The following is a 24,724-nucleotide window of genomic DNA, read 5'->3' as shown; positions in this document are numbered from 1 at the left end:
TTAATCCGTTCGTGCATCACATGAATCGCGTGCTTGACGTTGTACTTTGTGCATGTATGTATTAGTGCCAAGCTCTGCCTGTGCACATGTGCATATAGTGCACTCTCAGTAATATCCCTAGACACCCTTTGTGGTCTGGATGTATTTTGTTTGAGGGAAGTAGTTGAGGTGTAGATTGACTGAAGTCTTTATTGATCCCAAAAATGCTGGAGGCTATCACAATATATTCTATATACAGCACAATGAGATAGAGGTGCAGGAATAAAGAGCCAAGCCACACTGTGTGGCAGTAGCACTGCCAGCTCAGTACCACCCCGACTAACCACCGTTAGTCCGATGCCACTGTTTTTCCTGACATATAGTACCTGAGTAGCTGCCTTATAGAACTGAGTCTGACAGGAACTACACAGGTGATGAAGAATCATACATACATACACACACCATCTGAAACCGCTTGTCCTATACAGAGTTGCAGGGAGCCGTGGCCTAACCCGGCAGCACAGGGCAGGGGGCTGGAGGGAGAGGGGACACACCCAGGACAGGACACCAGTTCATTGCAAGGTACCCCAACCAAGATTCGAACCCCAGACCCACCAGAGAGCAGGAGCTGGTCCAACCCACTGCACCACTGCACAGTTTTTTCTATTGTTTTATTATTGCGTATTGCATCTTAACTCATTTTATGAGCCAGACAGATAGCTGGTGTGACCTCACACTGACAAATGCAGAGCAGATGGTCAATACAGCTTTGATCTCTAAAGGAGAGACAAATGTCAGCAAGACCATAACCAGACCACATGTTTGCCCAGAAAATGGTGTTATTTCAACAGGGCATCTGGTCTTTGGTGTAAGTGGGGTAGACGGGAGTAAAGAATGCGGTGTCTGCACTGCGTCAACACCGGCAAAGGAATTCCCTTTCTTTTCATCTCTAAGTGACCAGCCAAGTAGAAAATCATGCCTTATAGAGCAAGCTTATTGTAAATAATACATAACTGATAAACAATGGCCACTAAGGAACATTCTTATACTGTTTTGCTTTTGCATCAGAGCGGGATTTCACTTTCATTTTGTCAACTTGTGCTGAAACGTCATCGCTGTGTTATGTGAAAGTTTGACTCAAGAGAAGTCCCAGGAGGAGAGGAAACTCCACAGTGGGTCCCAAGGTACATTTTACAGCAGCTGAATGGTGGAAGGGAGCAAACACAACTTTTGGTAACACATTCCAAAAAGATGCTGACAATCTGTTGCCAGGAAAATAAAATATCTAAAGACACACTGCATGTTTTTGTGTACATAAAATTACTTTCATGGCGTCAGTGGCATAGTAGGGAATCCTGGTGCCTCACTGCACCTGGGCTGTGCTTTTGGATATGGGTTTAAAGAGTTTGCATGTTCTCCCCCGTGTTCGTGTGGGTTTCCTCCGGGTGCTGCATTTTCCTCCCACAGCGCAAAGATGTGTTTCAAGTTGACTGTTGTCTCTAAATTTCCTTTAGTGTGAGAGTAAATCGGTGTGTTACATTGATTTGTTGTATAGATAGGTGGATGACTGTAGGCAGTTTAGTATGTATCATTGTAATTCACCTTGGATTAAAGGATTTTTGGATTTTTTCAGTAAGGGGTGTGGTGGCATGGTGGCGCAGCAGGCTTGGCTGCATCCTGCTCCCTGGCAAGTCTGGGGTCTGAGCCCTGCTTGGGGTGCCTTGCAATGGACTGGTGTCCCATCCTGGGTGTGTCCCCTCCCCTCCAGCCTTGTGCCTTGTGTTGCCAGGTTAGGCTCTGACTCGTCATGACCCTGCTTGGGACAAGCAGCTTCAGATAGTGTCTGTGGGTTTTCTCAGCACCGGTTAACAGTGTTGTCATAAAACAGCCATTGGTGTCTGTTATGTATGATGTTGTTATGAAGAGTTCATATTAAAACTTAAATACTTTTTAATTACATTGTCTTATACCTCTGCCTTGCTGTCAATATACAGTAGTATTCTCTCAGTCAATATAAGCAACTGCTTGTAGGCCGCGGCAGTCCGGAGCCTATCTTGGAAGCATAGGGCATTACACTCATACCTTGCCATTCAGGATTGTCCCAAGTAGTAATTCTTTCACTTTTACTTCTACATTTATTGATTTTAGCTGAAGCTTTTCTCCAGAGTAACTAACATACTTTAAAATTATTTACTCATATATACACCTGGGTAATTTTACTGGAGCATTTTAGGGTAAGTACCTTGCCCAAGTACTGGCACAGGGCACTTTTAATACATGACACGCATCACTACATAAATGAATGAGTTACTACTAAGCTAAACCAAATGTAACTAGATTTTAAAATATTTTTTAATTATTATATGGTGACATTAACAATGTATATGTATTGCAGTAGGGTATAAAAATAATATTAAGTATATTATATATACAGGTATATTGTAACCGCGCTGGGGAGAGTTGATTTAGCTCAGTGTAAATTGTGATTTATGTCTATTTCTGTACATAATTCGGTGTTCCGTTTTGATTGGGTGGTTTGTTGTTCATGCATTGTTCGTCACGGGGGGGGGATTCTGGGAGTTCTAGGGGTGGCCCCATAACCGTTGGGCGCGGGAGGAAGGCTGGGAGTGACTTGGGGGGCGGGGGGTTATCGCCTATTTGTGAGTGAGTTGCATTATTTGTAATGTTTTTTTTTTTTTTTTTTTTTTTTTTTTTTTTTTTTTTTTTTTTTTTTTTTTTTTGGGTGTTGCTTGTTAAGACTGCTAGGCAACCCATGTATGCTGTAAATAAAGCTTCTCGTCTTTTGCCTAAGATCAAAGTATAGTACTCTGTAAAATAAAAGAAGCAAATTCCTTTCACCCTGATTCCTAAGCCAGTTTCTAGGAGCTCCGTGGGACGCTACAATATTTTATTATTTTATACACAAATTTCACAAAACACTTCAACAATTCACGTATATATTTTAACTGTATTTATACCACCAATAGAAAAAGACAACAGAAAGTCGTTGGGTTAGTCGCGTTTGGAAGATCCTCACCCAGAAACAAACAGTGACGTGCCGCACGTAAACAACCCGTAAATGACGTTGGGAAAAAAAAAAAAAAAAACGAAGGAAAACGAAAATATTATTGGTCGGTTTGCTCCAAGTCCCGCCTATTTTCATTGTGACGTATCACCTGGCAACCGCCTATATAAACACAGCGCATAACAGCAGCAGGACACTTTGCTGCTGCTTCAGGACAAAAAAATTAGAGAAGCGTGTTATTTTCGCCTTGAAAATGTCAAAACATTTGCTCTTACTGCTAGAGAAAATGGGCTGGTTCTTTGGATCGATGAACACGGCCGTCTTCCCCCTGAGAAGTGTGTCTGCTGCCGTTGAGAGGAAAAATAACCGAAGGTTGATTAGTAGTCGGTGGTGCGACTTGTTTCAGGCGACTGGCTGAGTCTGAGATCCTGGACAAGAAGGTTGGAGAGACGTGTCTGTGTCAGCATAATTACAAACATGTTCGTACTGTTTTAATGTTCAACTTAAATTAATATTTCATTGCCGAACAGCCTCTACTGTCTGCGGTTGGCTTGGAAACTACAGAGTAACGTAACAGCGACATTGTTTTTGCATTTTATTAATACACGTGCATTAGGCGCAGTGTGTGTTAGACACTTCCGACTTGAATGTCTGAAATACATAAGGCGTGAAATTACAATAAGGACTAAAATGGAGACATGGCTGTCTTGGTTCACCATTCTTAGCCATTCCAGATCTTTGTCTGCATTCTTCTGTTCTGGCTTTATTGTAGTTCTACCTGCTTTTCCTGTTTTTGTTCTACAGAACGTGTGACTGAGATGGCCCTCGTTGCCTCCCACCGCCAGCATCCGCTATGAGACCTGCTGCATTTGACGGATGAAATTCCAGGGTTCATGATGCTTGAGGCACCATGTGGTATCTGGGGTTTGTTGCCATAATCATGCTGAAAATACGCCCACCTAGGAAAAAGCTGGAGTTATATTGGATGAGAGTGTTGCAAGAGTTGTGCAAAGCCTTACAGTACCTGTGGGCATCGCTCTTTGGAGTCCCAGACAGCTGCAGAGTTCCTGTAATGCGTCCCCAGGCCATAGTATTCCCTCCAGGTGCGATGGTAGATGTGGCCAGCCTAACGTTTGGAGTCCTAGATGAAAAAATGGGGAAGCACTTGGAAGAACAGAAGGGGTCCACATTCCAGGGTGTGATGTGGACCCCAGGAAGACAAGAGGCAGACCTTGCATGGGCTCCAGATGAGGAGATCCTGGAGGAAGAGGAGGAGGATCCTGTGGTTGCTGCAGACATGAAGTTCTTGGAGGCTGACTGTCTGAGGGAGCCTGTGACAGGGGAGCTAGAGGTCACCCTAGCTGACTGGCTGGAGTGGGATACTAATGAGGAGATTCCTGAAGAGTTCTGCCATGAAGTCTGCTTGGAAGCTATTCCTAAGCCACCTCTGTCCCATTTTGAAATAACATCTGTGTGCAGTCCCACCACTGTGTCTACTGATGGGGAGATGGAATGGGACAGTGATTCAAGCTGGGATGATGATGATGATGATGATGATGACGACACCAATGAAAACTTGGAAAGAAACTCTGAGCTCTGGGAGTCCTTCATGCGCAATGATGATCCATACAATCCTTTCAAGTGCTCCTCTGTTACAGCTGTGAATGAAAGACATGTCAAGAGGACAGAGAGCTGCACACAAAGGCCTCTTCAGATGAATGGAAGGAGGGAAGATGTGTGTGACACAGAGTCTTCTCCTCCAGAGGATGAGAAGATGACGGTGTCAAGCAGGAAGGTAACATGGGCATGGGATCGCAGTAATTATGGTGTACTTTCTCTGCTGAGATGATTTGAGACACTTAATTTCTCTGCTGATATCACAGGTGCGGTTCAGCAACGTTGTGAAAGTGCACCCCCTGGTGACATGGAGCTTCGCCAGCCGTGCAGCGCGTGATGGTTCCTGCTGGCAGGAGATAGCAAGAGACCGAGCAAGGTTTAAGAGGAGGGTGGATGCTGTTAATGAAATCATCAGTCCCTGCCTTCTGCCGGAGCACAGAGCCATGGTGTGGGAAAGAGTGCAGCTACTGTAAATGGGTCAACTGCCAAACTATACTTAAATTTAGCATGGTGTGTTGTCTGTTCAATTAATGCATTGCTGTTCTGTGCACTTAGTTGTGTCCAGTGTGATTGCTTCACTTGTGTGTCCCTCCACTTTTTCCCCCATTAAAGAAAATCTTCATCATTCAGCCTGACTTGTCCATTTTGCATCTACATAGGTTTCCATTTAAACACTATCAAGCATGACATTAGCCTTCGAACATGAGATGCTATGTATATTTAAAAGTTAATTTTTATTTTTTTTTACTTTACCTACTGATGGCAGTTCCATTTCCCATGGAAGATGATAGTGGAAGGACATATACAACTCCTAACGGACTGAATGGCCAGACTAACGGTGACGGGGCAAAATGTTGCATGACAGGCTGACATACCAGTGGGTACTGTCTGTACACTTGGCTTCATCTGACACACAGGTTTTACTAAAAATTGTAAAAGTATACAATCTATATTTGCATACTTTCCCAACACAAGCACACACACTTTCTGAACCGCTTGTCCCATACGGGGTCGCGGGGAACCGGAGCCTACCCGGCAACTCAGGGCGTAAGGCCAGAGGGGGAGGGGACACACCCAGGACGGGACCCCAGTCCGCCACAAGGCACCCCAAGCAGGACTCAAACCCCAGACCCACCAGAGAGAAGGACCCAGTCCAACCCACTGCGCCACTGCGCCACTGTGCCACCGCACCCCCCTCTTCCCAACACAAGCATTTAACATTAAGAGCCCTTAATGTGAGCTTGCTGAAACTGATGGTGAGGCACAGGGGCTGATTGGCAAACTGTTCATTGCTGGAATTTTGCTGAGTGGGCTGTGGGTTTGGATAGGGGATCAACATGAGCTCTGTGCATTTGGATGGGTTTTTACTGGATGCTCTGGTCTCCTGTCACAGTCAAAGATCTCTTCCGGGTGAACTGCCAGCTTTTAAGTTTGTGTGTGTATTTAGTCTGCAGTGAATTGGCATCCTGTCTTTGGTGCATCCTACCTCCTGCCCAAGAGGCTCTGGACCCTGCATTGGACAAATGGCTTATGATCATGTATGACTGAATATGCACTCCATAAGCAAAATCTGAAAAATACAGTTGTATATAAAGCAGAATTTCCTGAATATAGAAAACATTAGGCAAAAGAAATTTCTAAGGGTGCAAAAATTTTGGAAATAAAAACTAGTATTAAATCTACATAACCAAATGAATGGCATGCTTGACACTGGATTTTGATAGGCTTGCTTTTGTTGTATATTTATACTGTCAGCTACAGTATCAATTAGCTGATATATTTTTGTCTGAGTGCAGTGGTTCATGTACGGTAAGGTGCCAAAATGCTTAGGCATGGTCAAGTTCCCTGGAATTCTTTTGCAACCCTTCGGTCTCAACCAGCGACATCCTGTCCCTTACACCATTTTTATTTGACATAACCAACTCCACAGTTTAAATATGTAAAACTTGCAATGTGTATCTTGCTTCTTGTTAATGTGAAAAGCAGTTGCATTTCTGTCTGTTCAACTGCACTTGTACAAATACAGCGCAACTCACTGAGATATTGCATGTATACCCTGTGAGCATATTAGACCTTAATTCAGCACTGAAATAAAGCAAAACTGGGAATTTGGCCTTTGGTGAAGGTGCGGTAGAAAGTAAATAGTGGAAAGTCACCAAGTCAGGTATCCCTACTTCTCATCTCTTGACTCATCAACGCAGCTGGACAACTGAAGAGAGTGAATATTGTATCTGGTAAGACATTCCAAAGAGAACCCGACGATCAGGGAAGGCCAGGGAAATAAAATATCTACAGATATACTGCGCTATTCTGCGCAGATAAACCTTTGTTTATGAAAGGGGCCTGTAGCTATTGGAACAGTTTACTGAAGCAAAATCACAGCTGTTCAGCGAATGACCTAAGTGGCATCCAACGCAGTGTTGTTCACTCTCACCTGCTTTCTGTTTCAAAATCACATTACATAATCAAATTTCTCACAGTGAACTATAACACAGGTCACAGCAAGATCTGTGCCCCTGGCGGTCTCTGTCTGATGTTAATGTGATCAGCTTCTGTCCCAGGAAGTGTAAATTAGCTATTCATTATCAATTAACCAGCTAATCAGGGTCCTTTCAGTACCAGTTATGTTGAAGAATACTGAGATGGGGACTGAGGTGTCATATAAGAAGGCAGCTGATAGTATTATCACCTTTGGACCCAAAGGTTGCAGGTTTGAATCCCACCTCTTGATATAGTACCCTTCAGAAAGGTACTTACCCTACCTTGCTCCAGCAAAATTGCCCAACTGAGCAAATAATTGTGAGTCACATTGGAGGAAAGTGACAGTTCAATAAATATTTTTAAAAAAAACCGGTCCACACAAAATTCTATTCTGTCTGGATGATCCCAGCATATTTAAACAAGTATAGCATGGAGGGGTTGCTCACCTCAGAGGAAAACAAGTGATCAAATCCAGCCATCCAATTTCCAAAACCGTTTGTTTCGAGGACGGTCGCAGTGTACAGGAGCCTATCCTGGAAGTATTAGGCGCAATATAAATTACTATAAATAAACTACTATACACACACACACACACACACACACACACACACACATATTTTCGGAACCGCTTGTCCCACACGGGGTCGCGGGGAACCGGAGCCTACCCGGCAACACGGGGCATATGGCCAGAAGGGGAGGGGACGGGAAATAAAGAAATTACTATAAATAAACAAAACTATGTATTTTGCCAGGGCAGACCACCAATTTAGGTAAGTGTAGAGAATCAGCTTCTAACTCTTTTCTAGAAAGATATTATTCGATTTATTGTAGATTTTTTTTTTTGTTATATGTTTATTCACATAGGGGGTGCGGTGGCGCAGTGGGTTGGACCGCAGTCCTGCTCTCCGGTGGGTCTGGGGTTCGAGTCCCACTTGGGGTGCCTTGCGGCGGACTGGCGTCCCGTCCTGGGTGTGTCCCCTTCCCCCTCTGGCCTTGCGCCCTGTGTTGCCGGGTAGGCTCCGGTTCCCCGTGACCCCGTAAGGGACAAGCGGTTCTGAAAATGTGTGTGTGTGTGTGTGTTTATTCAGAGGGGGGCGTGGTGGCACAGTGGCGCAGTGGGTTGGACCGGGTCCTGCTCTCCGGTGGGTCTGGGGTTTGAGTCCCACTTGGGGTGCCCTGCAAGGGACTGCTGTCCCGTCCTGGGTGTGTCCCCTCCCCCCTCCAGCCTTACGCCCTGTGTTGTCGGGTAGGCTCCGGTTCCCCGCGACCCCGTTTGGGACAAGTGGTTCAGAAAGTGTGTGTGTGTGTGTGTGTGTGTGTGTTTATTCAGACGAGTGTAAGTGTGAAAGCAAGTGATAGTTTGCTACTTCACAGTCAGATAATTTTAAAAAGTAAGAACATTTTTAGAAAGTACTGCACGCTGCTTTCATCAAGCACACAAAAATAGCCACAGTGGGAGAAAAAAGTGGAAAAATCCTTCATGGACATTCCCTGTACATCAGAAAGTACAAATGAAAAGTGCAAATGAGCCCTAAAGCAAACGGGACCGACACAAATAGTCATGTTAACTCACACTGGCAGCAAGAAGATGGTGTTGTACTGTAATCCTCCGACATCCTATGGAATTTACATTCTTATTTTCCTTTTTTGCAGGCAGGGACATTTCCGCACATCAGCTATTATATATCGTGTCTTGACAAAGAATCTATGTTTTATGTGACAGGTCATGCTCGCTAAGAAGGACCCTATTTATATACTTTAGAGCATATTCTTGAGGGATGAATCATTTCTCATTGGATGGAAGAGGAATTACTACAAATCAGTTATTACAGTGGCCTTATGAGCCATCATCTCAACCCCTTAGTTTATAGAGCCTCATCCAGAATCTTCAAAACTGGTACTAACTGGAGTATACTTGTTGTGGTAAACCTCAGAACCGGCACTTTTCTTGTCTTAAACTCGCCTTTATGTTATAATATATGTAAAATTTAATATAATATTGTAATCTAGTATCATATTGCTCTATACTTTTGCCAAAGATGTGCAACATATTTTTTAAATACATCATGTTACTATGATGTAATTCATTTTTAGAATTTTATTTACTTAATGGAAAACATTTAAAAAACTAAAGAGAATGAATGATCTTTATAAAAATGAGATCTACGTCGCTTTGGACACATAAAAAAAGCGTCTGATAAATGAAAATGTTAGTAAATGTAAATTGATTGTGTCAGTTAATCAATATAAAGTGAAATGAACTATGTACTAAGTAATTATTTATGTTTTGTATTAACGTATGATGTCTAATTTTTATATTAATTACAATATTCATTTCACAATTTGAAATATATTTCTGTAACCACATTTTCAAACAAAAACAGAACGTCGTCACGTGTAGAAGTTCCCGTGACTCAAAACAGTGACGTGCGGCACGTACACCCCGTAAATGACGATGGAGAAACACCTCGAAACCGAAAATCTTATTGGTCAGTTTTCTTGAAGTCCCGCCTATTTTTTTGTGTGACGCAATTCGATATCATCTATATAAAGAGAACGCACAGCACCCAGCGCCATTTTATGTTCACAATTGAAGACAGAGTAACGTGAAGTGTTTTGTGTTCCACGTGTGATTCTTATTTTCACGCTTAAAAAAATGGGCTGGTCCTTTGAATCGTTGAACACGGTCGTTTACCTAAGTGAGCTGGCTGCTGTTGAGAGGAAAATTAACCGCAGATTGCCTAATCTACGGTGGAGCGACTTCCAGGCGACTGGCTGAGATCCGGACCGGAACAAAAAAAAGGTAGGATTGAGAAACGTGTGGTGATACCCGACACCTTTACGTGTCTTTCAGCGCGCCTAACTGCTTTAATTTACTCACTCAGATTATCAGACTGATTATTGAACGACGTATAACGTTTAGGTGACTATCTCTCGGGCTCAGCTGGAAACCAGCCTTCAGTTTCACTTCTCAGAATGGCTTAATTAATTGAATTAAGCAAGGGTTAGGGTGTAGTTACAGTACAATAACATCAATCCAAAATCAAGGGATTAGAGCTAGTTCACAAATATAGTTCAGTCTTGATTTGTCATTGTATTCCAGTGTTTTTGTTTCCAACTTGTGATAATTGTCTTTGTGTTGCAGTGACTGAAATGGCCCCGCGTGCCGCCTGTTCCCGAGATCCAGCATCCGACACCTTGTCTATGATGGGTGACAATCTGGGGGTCGTGACTGAGGAGCCTGTGGCGTTCCTAGGCCTTCCTGCCCTAACGGAGCCAAAGCTACATCCTCGTAGGAAAAGGCTGGAAGTGGACTCGCTGGATCGAAGAAGAATGCTGCAGGTGTTCCGAAAGGCCTTTCGGCACCTACGGGCAGCACTGTTCAGGGTCCTGAACCGCTGCACAGCTGCTGTAAAGGCGCTCTGTCACGTAGGGCTCCTGTCCCACAGAATGACGGATGCCTGCGTGGTCCCGTACAAATCTATGGAGAGCTGCAGGGAAGACGAGGGGTCCACATTACAGGGTGTGGTGTGGACCCCGGGGGTACCGCAAGATGAAGAGGCTGAATGTGTCCCAGATGAGAAGATGGTGAACGAAGAGGATTCTGTGGCTGCCTCAGATAAGATCATGGAAGGTGACAATTTAGGGGAGACTGTAACAGAGGAGCTGGTGTGCGCCCTAGTTGATTGGCTAGAGTGGGACACTACTGAGGAGGAGTTCTGCACTGAGGTCCCCTTGAAAGTTCTTCATGGTTTTCCTCTCCCCTGCCTTGAAATAAGCTCTGTACCCAGTCCCACCACTGCCTCTTCTAAAGGGGAAGTGGAATGGGACAGTGATTCAAGCTGGGATGACGATGACTCGGATGAAGACTTGGAAAGAAACTCGGAGCTCTGGGAGTCCTTCATGTGCAACAATGATCCATACAATCCTTTCAAGTGCTCCCCCGTTTCAGCTGTGAATGACAGACATGTCAAGATGGAGAGCTGCACACAGAGGCCTCTTCAGATGAGTGGAAGGAGGGAAGATGTTTGTGACAAAGAGCTGCCTTCTCCAGAGGATAAGGCAGTGGTGTCGAGCAGGAAGGTAACATGGGCATGGGATCGCAGTAATTATAGTGTTTTCTGTGCTGAGATGATTTGAGACACTTAATTTCTCTGCTGTTATCACAGGTGCGGTTCAGCAATGTTGTGAAAGTGCACCCCCTGGTGACATGGAGCTTCGCTAGCCGTGCAGCGCGTGATGGTTCCTGCTGGCAGGAGATGGCAAGAGACCGAGCAAGGTTTAAGAGGAGGGTGGATGCTGTCAGTGAAATCATCAGTCCCTGCCTCTTGCCAGAACACAGAGCCATGGTGTGGGAAAGAGTGCAGCTGCTGTAAATGCATTTACTTTAGCATGATGTTGCCTGTCCAGTGTGATGTATTACTGTTCTGTACATTTAGTTGTGCCCAGTCTGAACTGTTTCATGTATTGCTGTTCTTGAAATAAACATTTTGTTAATCTTAGTTTCTTTGAGCTTTATGAACTACCAAGAATCCAATCACATGAATCTGTTTCAAGCATTGGCTGCCCATGCCTGCATTCAGCAACCTGGGTCCTGTGCTCCAGATGATGGCAGTTTGATCCCAGCAAAGTGCAGTGGAGGTGAAGAGCATCATGACTTTGCTAATTTGACCCCCCCCCCCCAAGCCAGATCTCCATGCTGATAGTGTTCACTGTTCTAAGTAGGTACGGTAGCAGGCAAACAATTTTGCCACATCTGTAGTATTTGGTGAAATGAAGCTATGTATAGAAAACTGAAAGCTGCAGGTGTCTTCCCTGTTAGTATTAAAGGGCCTTTATTTTTAAAAATAGTTTACCAGAAACTGAGGTTGAGGGACTTGCTTAAAACGTTTTTGTCCTTTTCTTGAAGTTGCTGGAATTTTGCCGAGTACTTCAGAGGCCCAGTGTTCACAACTTCCTGAACTCTATAGCAACAAAAAGACTAAAATGGCAGAGTTCAGTGTGTTTGTGTGATTGTCAAAACATAACAGGAAATTCCAGTGGTGGGCTCTGACATAGACCCTTAGAACTGCTGAACTTTATATGCATTTTTAATTAAGTTGGGTCCTTCAGTCCCTCAGGGTGAGACATATTAAGCTTTTTTTAAAAAAAATTGTATTGTAAATATGCATAAGTCACCTTCCACAATGTAATTTGTGCTTTATTGTAGAAGCCACTGTAAACATGTGTTGCAGATTTGTTCCAATTAAAACTAGCAAATATGAGTTTTGTGCAATATGTGAAACAGGATGATGCACAGGGATTTATTGGCTCTGCAATGTGAGCTGGACCACCGTTCCACTTTTTGGTCTATCACTTTACCTAGAGAGAGATACAGGAATATACTTAACAGTGGGTTACCTGACAAAAAAAGCACAACAGTAACTAGCATTTGAGGTATTAAAAAGCCATGTATTTAAAAACAATTTCTAATGGTGTACAGTGGAAATGACTGAAAATATTAGCATCTTTAAATTCCATTCATCTTACAAAGATGCATTTAAAAAATGAGAGGTGGGAACAGAACTTTGATCACCAAGCAACTGCTATCATACACACAAAGATGTCTCCAAAAATGCATAGCTTATATGAAGAAAACAAAAAATGCACATTACATTATATATTTCCCTTTCAAACATAGTAAAGCACTGGTAAAAAGGCCCAGAAAAAACAATGGAAATGACCTGAATGATAAAAACCAAACTGGAGACACGGTAACAGACGCTTAATCACAGTGAAAAAACACTAAATGTACATTTTCATGTTCAAAACATTGATTTGTGATTTTTTTTATACCATGAAAAAAAGGTGCATAACCTGTATTTCCTCAGTGAACACTGAGCTGTCCAAATGGGCATATTTGCTCAGTGTATCCCTCATTAAGATTATTTGCCAGCAACCAGTCAGTCATGACGTAGTTGTCCATGTCTGATAAATATATTTGGACAAAGACACAGCACCAAGAAAAACTCGTCAGTAGAGTTTTTTTTTTTTTTTTTTTTTTTTTTTTCATAGCCGAACATTTTGTGCGATTCTTCACGTGGTGGGAATGCTATGTCACCTTGATTGGCGACTTTTTGTGAGCGCAGAGGAGGGTGACGTAGGGTACGCCGATGAAGGCCCATTTCTCGCTTGGCCAGAACAAGATGACGGGACCCTGCTCGGGAGCCTCTGCCATGGCGTCAAAGTAGGCGAAGCACACGCAGCCCAGGTATGATGCCAGACAGATGAGGATATGCCTGTAAATAGGGAGCGTTGGAGGTGGGGGAGTTGTCAGTGGCCCAACCCCACCGTGAAGATGCATCACTGTGTTGCAGTGTAACTGGGAAATCTCACACACACACACACACGCTGAAGCTATTTGTCCCACATGGGGTTGTGGCAAGCCAGAGCCTAATCCAGGGGCACAGGGCTGGAGGGAGAGGGGACACACCCAGGACAGGACACCAGTCCATCGCGAGGCACCCCAAGCGGGACTCGAACCCCAGACCCACCAGAGAGCAGGACTCTGCCAAACCCGCTCCGCCACCGCACACTCACTGGTAAGTCAATTTAAGGTACTTCAGCCCATTATACAGCACAGTGGATACATGGCACAGAAGGGCCCTGCTGTTGGATCCTTAATCAAAACTATTGATTAAGGAAAAATATGCGAAAATGCGACTGTGTAAATGGATATAATGTGAAACTATAAGCCATGTTTGCTGCCGCTCTAGATAGGAGCATCAGCTGTGAAACCGCACCAACGTCTGCTGTTAACTTTCACATGTAACACACACTGTCAGCAGCAACCAAGACAAGAGAAGAAAATATTGCTGTCTCAGATAAACACACAGATCAATGCTTGTCCCCCCCCCCGGACCTACCACATGCAGTGCAAGTAGGGGAAGTTGACAGAGGACCACATCTCACAGAAGATCCAGTCGCTGACCCAGCAGAGCAGGGCCAACGTCCACCAGACGCCGGAGATCAGACCCAGTTTGAACACACGCGGGTTCTCGCATCTGTGGGAGAGCGGGTGAGTTTACCAGCAACGCCACTGCGCAACTCTTTTTTTTTCCACAAGGTATTTGGTTAAGTTTAAGCAGGACATCAAACATGACTTGTCTGCTCTTCTGCAGCAGTTCCCAGATATGTAGGACACTTGATTCTCTTTCGCTTTGCTCCAATTTGTACCACACAGGTACTGCCCAGGTTGTCCACATATACTCACATTTCTGATAGTCAGTGTATTACATGTGAGAACATATTGTATCCCGTATAAAACGCTGTCCTGGTGTTCAAGACCACACTTTGACAGCCCAGCTGTCACTCGCTATGCTGGTAGGTGGCTGGTGGTCCCTCCATCCAGTCACACGAACAACAGCTCCCAACTCCCACATCTGCCAGCACGGCTTGGCGGTTAAGCACCTAAAACTCGCTAAGAGAAGCCCGATCCTCGGCACGTGTTAAGGATCTAAACTTTGCAACTGAACCAATTACATTTTTAATCGGACTACGGCACAGTATAAATACAGAGGATCCGAAGTTCGAAAGGAATTCAGGTAGAGCGGGTTTCACCCATCAAGTAAATCTAGCCGTGATGTACAATTGAAAAAGGAGTGAAACCAGTGTGGAAAGATCCTTACTAAAAAAGAAGCAGGAAAAGAGAAACATATTTTACTGGAAGAGCTGCTTTGTACACGTTCTCCGGTAAACCTTGGCGTTCAGGTGGAAGGACTGCCACGGCTTCCACAAACGCTGTAGCTCAGTCTCTATCAGAAAGAAGGACCGACTATACTGACTTTACCAGGAAGAGAACTGCCCAAGTGACGTGGGGGCGATATGGCGAAATGCTCGGTAAACACTGTCATGGCATAGGGTGTGGAGATCTGAGTCATAGATGGAGCTTGTGCTGGGGTGCCCTTGTTATAGAACCCCTGATTAATGAAGAGAGTGACAGTGTCAAGAGCTTAGAGTAATGGACATCATGGCCACACACACATTTACTTGTTTAGCAGACACTTTTCTCCAAAGCAACTTCCAGTGAACTCTATGTAGTGTTAACAGCCCACACACCTTATTTACCACGGTGACTTACACTGCTAGATACACTACTTACAATGGGTCACTCATCCATACATCAGTGGAACACACTCTCTCTGTCACTCACACACTACGGGTGAACCTAAACAGCTTATCTTTTGACTGTGGGAGGAAACCAGAGCACCCAGAAGAAACCCACACAGAGAACATGCAAACCACACACAGACCGAGCGGGGATCGAACCCACGTCCTCTCGCACCACCCAGCCGCTGTGAGAGAGCGGCGCTATTCGCCGTGCCGCACGCACAACACAAGACGTCAACCGCAAACCCAACAGAAGCCTTCTGGATGAGTTGGACAGGCAGTGAGAAACAAAGCAGAAACTGCAAAACAAAAGGAAAAATGCCACAGGAAGAGCTGAGAACAAGGCTGGGACAGACTTTACAAGATTGGAGTCGTCTTTCATGCGGCTGCTTAAATTCCATGAAGCAGAAGCACAAACGGCTCCGCGCACACCGCTGAGTCACAAAGAGGGGTCAGAGTGTTGTGCAGCCACCGTATGAAATATTTAGCTCCTTTGCAGCCAACAAAAGCACAAATTAACTCGGGCAGTAAACCTGCTATTTTAACCCTCCATCCCATGGTCCACAAGTTCCTTAATCCGGCTGTGCCGCCACCCACATGACACGTCATCTTGGGTGCGTGCAGGAGGATACCTTTCCAAGAAAAGCCAATTGACCCAACCCAGGCGGTTGCGGTCAAAGGCTCGACGCACCTGGCTCAAACCCGGCAAAGCACGGCCAAGGGCGCGAAACGAGACCCCGGTGGGTGCCTCAGTCAAATTACAACGTGTACAACAATAAGCTGTCCCTCATAGACCCATCGTGCCAGTCATCATGCAAACTAGCGACAGAAGGCATTGTGCAAAATCACACCACGCGGATCTCGTTACACTGGAACGGGCCCAAGCCTTTCTCACAAAGGCACTCATTAGTGGGGTTCGATTAGCTATGGGCCAACACACCTGGATACATCCATCTTGTCTTGTAGAGGCAGCCTAGGGAACAAGGTAGCAAAACACCTGCTGGGCAGCAAGAACATGGTGGTTAATGTCTGAGGCTCCACACAGACCCTGCTGCAGTACCCCTGCACTACATGTGTAACGTGTGAATATTCACTGGCTATAGATGTCCACTTGGCCTAATGTGGAGTCGCCATAGTCCGGAGCCTATCCAGGAAGGACAGCCTGGGGGGGGATTCATTCTGGACAGATGCCAGCGAATCAGAAGGTGGCTGTACTCACACCTCGTTCGATCACACACACCTAAGTCAAGGGCAATTTAGAGTGACTAACCCGAAACGTACCTTTGGACTGTGGGAGGAAACCAGAGGACCTGAAGTAAACCCATGTAAACACAGTGAGAACAAACAAACTCCACCCAGAGTTAAGAAGGACCAAACATAGGCCTGAAGTCACAGTCCAGTCACAACCATGCCGCCCTACAGTTAGAACAGTGAGCTCCAGAAACTAGTAATGCTACTGCTAAAAATAATAGTTAACACTAAAAAAAGCCCAAAGAAAAAAGTATGCAAATTATAATATATTTTCATTTCTCACATAAAAAAAAAAGATCCCGTTTCAAAGATATTAGTTTAAAAATAACACCGTAATAGACTCTTAAAGCTTTTTTATACTTATGTCACATCGTTAATTTTCATAATAATTTATTTCAAATTTTCCAGAATTAGCAAGCATGGAGTGCATGACAATTACAGGGCACGACCTTCCCCCACGTTATTGCTGTATCCAGGAAACGCATCAGAGTCAGAGATAAAGTCGACCAGTATGAATTAGAGGCCATGTGCCAAGTTGGGAAAACGTTGAGACCCTTCACTCAGTTGCTGTCCCGCAGCAGCTCAGCCACATAGCAATGTTTCATAAACAAAAGTTATGAAGGGCCACCCCAGACCAAACTCTCAGATGAGAGCAATAATAGCTGACGCAATAAATCACTGCGGAGCACTTCCGGCGAATCGCATTTGAACTGAAAGAGAAAAGGTTACGAACTTCCCTCAGCAGTAAGTTTATTTGTTTGCCGCCGCTACGTCCCGGCACGTGTTCTCATCGTGTAATTCTGCACATAGATAGAGGTAATCAGTTGTTTTGTGTTTCAGCAGCTGTCGATTATATTTATTTATTTATGTGTGTCCGCAAAGAACACTAGGAGCAGAGGTGAGGAGTTCTAGGAAATTTTCATGGCAGAAGTCAACAGTATGTTGTTTCCATGGAGACCAAAACAATGCTAACTAACAAACGGGCCAGAATCTGCCTTACCCATCTGGTCACATGTCAGTTTTAAAGCTGAAAACAGTCTGTCTCAATCTTTTTACCATATATTACAAAGTCATACATTTACTTCCACCAGGCTACATGTGACAAGGCAAATATTCCCCAAAAAAAAAATGTTATTAGAGCCTCCTAAAACCTCACTTAGGTTACGAGTCTGAGCCCTTTAACAGGCGCTCACTACTCATATAGACATGGTTTAGAAGATAAAAAGGTGATCGATTTTATTCGGAACAATTTCAGTTAGTCCTCTATTAGTCCTATGTTAATTCTCAGCTATGCACTCACTGTCATTACCCCCTTGTCCATGTGAGGGTTGCTGGGGTCCAGAGCCTATCGTGGAAGCACCTGGCACCAGGGAAGTCAGGGTACACCCTGTACGGAATGCCAGTTCAATGCAGGGTAGCCAGTTCACCGATATTCACACACTATGGGTAATGCAGAGTCACCAATCCACCTGAAAAACGTCTTTGGACCATGGGAGGAAACCAGAGCACTTAAAGGAAATCCACAAGAGCATGGAGAGAACATGCAAACTTCACAGACTGAACTGGAGTCAAATCTGCACCTAAGCAGCCAGGTGCTGTGAGACATCAGTACTATCCACTGCAGCTGCAGATCACCCATAAATCTGTGTTAATCCTGAGAAAATTCCCAGGGACTCCTTCCTGGACCCTCACCTCCTGAGCTCCGTGATGAGCAAGGCAGTGCAGGGGATCCCCAGGGTCATCAGAGAGATGGCATTGACGGCAGGTTTCACGAAGGCCAGGCCGGTGGTGATCCCTGAGAGGACCGCGATAACTACCTTGAACCTTGACCTGTCGGGAGGAGGGAAGAGAGAGTGAGCGGAGAAAAACAGGAATACCTGGCTCACTGGACAAAGGTGATGTCAAAGCAAACAGCAACGCTAACTAAGGGCCAAGACCTGAATAGGACATCAATCTCCCACAACGGCACGTAAAAACAGCTTTGTTCTCCACGTAAAAGCTTATCTTGAAAACATTACCTTTCGGAGAGAATCACCGGTAAACAGCAAACACAAACTGCTCTGCTCTAACACACCACTGCCAAGACAAATCTCATAACCCTGATGTATTTAAGACCTTCGGTTTGCCGACACTTCCCTTCAACCATCATTCTCATTCTGCCACTTGTCCAAAAGGGAAACATATATCAAATAGCTCTTACTTACTGTTGGCAGTAAATCAGAGTGAGCTGGTATTGAACACGTTTGCTGGGGGGGTCACATGACAGATATAATGATCTTTATTAAGGTCAGTTAAAAGATCTATAAACTGTACGCTTTTGTGTTAACATAAGAATGTTTTCCCCCTGTGGACTGCAAAAAACTTTAAATATATCAAATATGAACACTGTGTTAAAACCTAAAGGTAAGAGAGGAAAACCATGCTGACTTTTTGAAATGTAGTATAATATGTAGAGCGTAGGAAAAGCGTCAACGCTCAATGGGTGTGCAGTAGGTTTTCTAACTGACCACCAGTGGCTGTTTTGCTTCAGTAGGCCAGTTAAAGCAGAATAATAATGTATAGAGGATTGCAGGAGGAATACACCGCACCCCACTCATCAGTGAGCTGGAGGATCTATCCGAGAGGGCAGTCATCCTGGTCATGTCATTCGCGAGGCTCATTAACCACAGTATCAACATGCTTCCACGCCTGTTATCACATCCTGCCATTTGCGAGACATGAAGATAACCCTGACTGCTGACATGGAAGCCAACAACTCTCGTGTACCGAAGGTTAAAAAAAAAAATCAAGAAATTAGTTTACGTCACTTAAGCCTCTTGATAATATGATCTCCACGGAAACGTGTACAAGGCAGAAGAAACATTAATCATAATAAAGCCATAACCGTGACAAGGGGGTCAAGAAGAGCTACCTCCTCACGGTGACCCCCAGGTAACGTCCCTGACAGCTAAGCCCTCTTCAAACTGATCAAACTGGTCTCACTAGAAGATCTGTTTTTGATCATACGATAAATAAAAATAAATAAATACCACAACGACATTATCCATACACACACAAACAGAAACCAACACTTTAGGGTCTTCTGCACTTTCTCTGGAAATCAATTTTAATTTTCATATATCCACATGAGGAAAAAACAGGATTGTCGTAGCTCCGGTGTAGCCCTATCCCCGCACTGACAGTTCCCAGAAGGGTCACTCACCTGTCTTTGCGGAACACTTTGGGCAGGTATCTCTTCGGGAACCACATGCCAATGGCACACATGAGCACCCACAGGATGGACAGTTCGTCCAGCATCTGGCCGAGGAAGCTGAGGGTGGCGTGGAAATATGTGGATCCAATACCTAACCAGTACAGACAACATGTGCTGCATGCATAATTCATATGTGTATTAGAGCTATAAACAAGCAGGACATTTCCAAACATGGCTAAGGCTCACTCAGCTGTGTGTGCTTTCACTTCCTGCAAAATCTAGATGCTTTGGTCCATTTATGTTTTCAGAACGTGTTGGTCACCACCACTAAAGTGGAAGTATTTCATGCATAAATCAAATGGATCGCAGATGCCCAAACTGTGTATTTCTCACCCCGTTGAGATGACTAACACTCCCATGAGCACAGTAACCTACTCATCACCAGCACACTGGACAAAAGGCCATTGTTTCCTTCTATGTGCCAGAAGATGGGACATGCAGCTCTGAGAAGCTTTATCCAACAGGCAAAACACTTGGACCGGTGGGGTGGGGGTTGAGAAAAAGCAATGGGGAAATAAACAGTGCACACAAGACCTCGGCAGCAGGACGCTGGAGGAGTGACTGACCGCGGAATTACGAACATGCTTCCAAAACCCGCAACCAAATCTGAAATTCCACAGATCATAAGCGTGGCACGCAAAAACATTTAAATTAACACCAGCATCATTCGTCATTTATTGCAGAGCCCTGACAAGGCGACCAAGGGCTGAAAAGCGCAGCGGTTTTCTCTGCCATGCTGCCATACCCCCCCTCCGCCCCTCCAACTCTGCTCTGACCTCTCCATAATCAGGAACAGGGATGTTGACACAAGGTCTCTCCCCTGTTTTTGTACCACGCTGCTTGGGCTGCATGTCATCAGGTCAGCTGAGGCAAAGGTTTACCAACTTCTCCAGCGCTTCACATGAGTTGACTTACCAACCACAACCAGAAGAGTCCATATCACATATATCCCACTGTTGAAATGTGCGGCGTACTGACGAAATAAGCACATTAAAATGGGTGGCAGAATGAAAAACAATATGTTGCTGATCTGAAATGACAAAAAAAACGGGAAATCAATGCATTCCACACGGAAAACAGGAAAACAAGAGGCAAGCAAGTCCACAAGTAAGAAGTACAAATGAAATGACAAGGTGACTTCAGAAGTGCGGACTGGACACTTGGATGGAACAAAAGGACACTTTTGTCATCAGTACTGTTTTCACACACACACTGCCTTATGACACTATTTTTTTTCTCTCTCTCTCTCTCGCTCTTCTCCAGGACACAGGTGATCTGTCTCATTACAGCTCCCTCGCTGATCTAATTGATTGATGTCAATGCACAAACCCCGTTATTTCCCATTTAACTAGGAGGCGATCGCGCGGGCGGCTGGAAATACAGCTGATAGACATGATCATGGCAGGAACGCCGCGCACTCACCGTGTTGTAAAACTCGGCGATCCCAGAGTAAATGAGGTAGTTGCCCTCGCACCAGTCCACCTCGGAGCTGCCCGCTCTCAGCTGGTCCCACAACTGCAGGTTGCTCATGATTCTCCCACTTGTGCTCTAAAAGATATATACAGTTATTTGCCCCGGCTCCGGAGCGGAGACACAGCCAGCCAGGATCAGGCAGGGCTGCGATCGCTGCGGCGAGAGGTCCGAAGCCGTCCCGACGCGCAGTGCTGGCTTTTCCCCCTCATGTGTGATGTGTCAGATCCGTCTGATCTCCTCCTCCGTCTCCCGGGATCTCGGGGATCAGCGCGTGTCCAGCAACTGCGCGCAACAATGTGGAGCGGGGAACGGCGAGCGCGCATGCGCACTGCGCATCGCCTGCAACTTGTTACTCGAGTGCGCGCGGCCGGCCGGGTGTCCAGTTAAGGCGGGACAAACGTTTGGCGCCGCGATCAAAACCAAAAAGATTGACATTACATGCGATATGTACTAAAGGAAAACCAAAACGATTGTGACCACTTTCGGAAATTTTAATGGAGTACCATTGAACGTAATAATATTAAATATTTTAACATTTATTTAGTATTAAACTTAGTGTCTCCAGTTACTGTACAACCAAGTGCTCCTCACAGTCCTTATTAATTTTTATTTTAGTGTATCTCAAAGATGCACCGATTTCAGGATGTGAAGATTTTAAACGCAGGGCGTTTCTTTTTCTTTTCGTGCCTAGGAGGAGCAACAGCTGGTTCTCCGCAAGATGTTCTTTGCTCCTGAGCGGAGTGTCGTACTTCTCGCCCTACCGCCCTTCTGCAGATATGACTTGTTACTAACATCAGTAGTTGGCCTTAGTAATCTTATTTCTTTCATCATGTCTTTCGTGCCCTCTGCACTTAAATATTTGAGCGCTGCGAGGCTGTTTGTTTGTATTATACTGAAACGTTCACCAAAGAGCTTCCCAACTATGTACTATCTCACCTACTGTTACATTTATCATGTAAGGAATTTTGGAATTCCTAATCAATATGGTCTCAGTAATGTTTAACGTGATTAACAGCTTCCACGTGTATACCTTTGTGAGTTTTTGAATGACTTTATTTCTACTATGCGTTCAATGATGATTTTTTACCACTACAGCAATAGATGAATAGAAATATACTTATGAAATTGCACCATTTATATATGTTCACAACACAAAACGCACCAAAAAAAAACAGTATGATGCCTATGACCGGATTTACTCAAATCACTTCCAGTCTTTACAGCTTGTGTGTTGATTATTCTAACAGCGCTGGACAGAAGAGGCGTCTTGTTACCATGGCGACCAAACGACGATAAACAAATCCGAGCGGCACGTTGCACACGAACAACGTCAGTCAGTCAACACTTGTAGAGGCGAAATATTTTTGTTATATTTTAATTCGCACAATATTATGGTAAAACTAGAAACGTACTTCACATGATTCATTCAAAGCGACAACATTTGAATGAAACTCAAATTCACAGATGGAAGGAGTGGCGCTGTGCCGAAATAGCTCAGTTGGGAGAGCGTTAGACTGAAGATCTAAAGGTCCCTGGTTCAATCCCGGGTTTCGGCAAAAATGTCTTGGGCAGCAGGTGGCATTGTGGTGCTGCTCAAATACCTTATGTGGATTGTTTAAAAAAACGTTACATGTCTTATTATAATTGGTCACTTGGTTAAAATGTGACATGCAAATTAAGTGAACTGAAAACAAAATCCACCTATAAGTAAATCGAGTCTGGGCCATGATTTAATATAGTGTCTTTGTTGTTTGTTTTAAGGAACGCTTCGTTGGTTTTGCTCCTTTTACCCGCACCTGCTTTTTGCTTTTTTTTTTCTTTTTCTTCTTCTTCTTCCCGGGGCGCGGTGGGGCAGTGGATTGGCCCGGGTCCTGCTCTCCGGTGGGTTTGGAGTTCGAGTCCCGCTTGGGGTGCCTTGTGACGGGCTGGTGTCCCGTCCTGGGTGTGTCCCCTCCAGTCTTACGCCCTCTGTTGCCGGGTTATGCTTCGGCTCCCTGCGGCGACCCCGAATAGGACAAGCCGTTCAGTGCGCATGCGTGCTTCTTCCATACTGTCAGAAACAGGACCGAATCAGTAGCGGAGCTCCGCGGTGAAAGAGTACAACATTTGTTATCATGCCCATATGGCATATTAACTTTCTAAAATCACCAGGCAGAAACAAGATAACAAAAATGACCAATATTTGCTATATTGTGCAATGCAAATTGTGGAGCAGAGCCTCCAAAATTACGAGGGACTCACGCACTCACCCTGCACTCCACCTCTTTGAACTGCTCCCGTCTGCAACAAGGCGATACAGGACCATTCACACACACACACACACACACACACACACACAAACAAAAGGATGAAAAACTGCTTTTTCCCCCAGAGCTATGAAACAGCTGAACACTAGTGCCGGATTTTTATTGTATATTGTATTATACTCTATTTTCGATTTATCTATTTACTATACTAACTGTTTAAACGGTTTAGTTTTTCTTATTTTTAAACTTATTTGTGTGTGCTTTTCACTGTTGTCTAAAGAACTCAGGGAGTACCAATATTGAATATAATTTCGTTGTATTGCACAGTAGTACAATAACAATAAAGTATTCAATTCAGTTCAATTCAATTCAACTCAGTGTTAACTGGTTGCGAATTGATATAGAAAAGAAACCACGACACGTCTATTGTGTTGCTCTCGTGACAAGAAGCGCGCGGCGCAGCGAACGGTACTGCTAATTCCTCGTGCCTGAGCGCTGCAAGAGGACGTGGGTTCGATCCCCTCTCCACTCTGACTGCAGGGCGCATGTTTCCCCTGTGTTGGGTGGCGACTGTAACAATGGGAGCTATTGTTATATATGCAGGTGCCACTTAGAACTGGGATTGTGTGTCTTTATAAATTAGGAAAAAGAGACAGAATAAAACAGGGATATTCGTGTGGATTGGTGTCACTGAATGGCCCTTTGTGTGTGATTACCTCGTAAAGACCCTTCGCGCACTAATTTTGGGATAGGCTCCGGATCACCGCGACCCTGCTGAGGGCAAGTTATTGGAAATGGTCTGAAATGGAAAATGTACTTCCGCTTTATCTGCAAGTAAAAGTGAATTTCACAGATTCAGAAGACATTTTTCTCGTGTTAAAGCGCAAAGAAGTCAACGTAATTTTTTTTTTTAAATAAATCTGTGCATGTCTATGGTAAACATTAAATATCCACAAACAAAACGGTCGACTGCTAATTTTATTAAAGATCATCATCGTAACGGGCTTAATTTACAAAAGCTAAGACATAATTTACGTTGTGTGAACTGTATAACTGTCTGGAATTTGATTGTAAAGTAAACCCTTGCAATGACAATGTCGATTTATCATTGATGTAATTATGTATAATTGTTTATTGTCGGTTCCCCGCGACCCCGTATGGGACAAGCGGTTCAGAAAATGTGTGTGTGTGTTTATTGCTCATTACAACTGTTCATAATAGTTTTTTTTTTCAAATAAATAAAAATACAGT

The 24,724-nt window shown here is 44.4% G+C and overlaps 3 protein-coding genes and 1 non-coding gene across 6 annotated transcripts; 3 read left to right on the top strand and 1 right to left on the bottom strand.

Moving 5' to 3' along the window:
• The first annotated feature begins 3,187 nt into the window (after positions 1-3,187).
• LOC108925706 (protein phosphatase 1 regulatory subunit 15A-like) lies at positions 3,188-5,221 on the top strand. Of its 2 annotated transcripts, none has more exons than XM_018737867.2 (3): positions 3,188-3,444; positions 3,809-4,799; positions 4,888-5,221. In XM_018737867.2, exons 2-3 carry the CDS (start codon positions 3,915-3,917, stop codon positions 5,092-5,094), a joined length of 1,092 nt encoding a protein of 363 aa, XP_018593383.2. In that variant the 5' UTR covers positions 3,188-3,444; positions 3,809-3,914; the 3' UTR covers positions 5,095-5,221. The 2 variants fall into 2 exon arrangements, with proteins under 2 accessions (XP_018593383.2, XP_018593384.2); XM_018737868.2 differs by having other exon boundaries at positions 3,188-3,483.
• Positions 5,222-9,676: 4,455 nt separating this feature from the next.
• Positions 9,677-11,604, top strand: LOC108925704 (protein phosphatase 1 regulatory subunit 15A-like). The gene is made up of 3 exons (XM_018737866.2): positions 9,677-9,905; positions 10,248-11,185; positions 11,272-11,604. Exons 2-3 carry the CDS (start codon positions 10,256-10,258, stop codon positions 11,476-11,478), a joined length of 1,137 nt encoding a protein of 378 aa, XP_018593382.2. The 5' UTR covers positions 9,677-9,905; positions 10,248-10,255; the 3' UTR covers positions 11,479-11,604.
• A 231-nt stretch (positions 11,605-11,835) lies between these two features.
• Positions 11,836-21,526, bottom strand: LOC108925722 (alkaline ceramidase 2-like). 2 transcript variants are annotated; one of them, XM_018737888.2, is made up of 7 exons: positions 21,177-21,526; positions 20,670-20,784; positions 19,704-19,845; positions 18,194-18,331; positions 14,008-14,145; positions 13,203-13,380; positions 11,836-12,463 (listed from the first exon to the last, which is right to left on the bottom strand). In XM_018737888.2, the coding sequence occupies exons 1-7, from the start codon at positions 21,282-21,284 to the stop codon at positions 12,455-12,457; spliced, it is 828 nt and encodes a 275-aa protein (XP_018593404.1). In that variant the 5' UTR covers positions 21,285-21,526; the 3' UTR covers positions 11,836-12,454. The 2 variants fall into 2 exon arrangements, with proteins under 2 accessions (XP_018593404.1, XP_018593403.1); XM_018737887.2 differs by lacking the exon at positions 11,836-12,463 and having other exon boundaries at positions 12,547-13,380.
• A 1,184-nt stretch (positions 21,527-22,710) lies between these two features.
• On the top strand, positions 22,711-22,783 carry trnaf-gaa (transfer RNA phenylalanine (anticodon GAA)). The gene has a single exon. It is a non-coding gene; the product is annotated as a tRNA-Phe (tRNA).
• Positions 22,784-24,724: the final 1,941 nt, after the last annotated feature.

This window comes from Scleropages formosus, chromosome 16 (genome assembly GCF_900964775.1).
Source record: "Scleropages formosus chromosome 16, fSclFor1.1, whole genome shotgun sequence".
Lineage (NCBI taxonomy): Eukaryota > Metazoa > Chordata > Actinopteri > Osteoglossiformes > Osteoglossidae > Scleropages > Scleropages formosus.
Note: the sequence above shows the minus strand (reverse complement) of the source record. Positions and strands in the feature narration are given on the sequence as shown.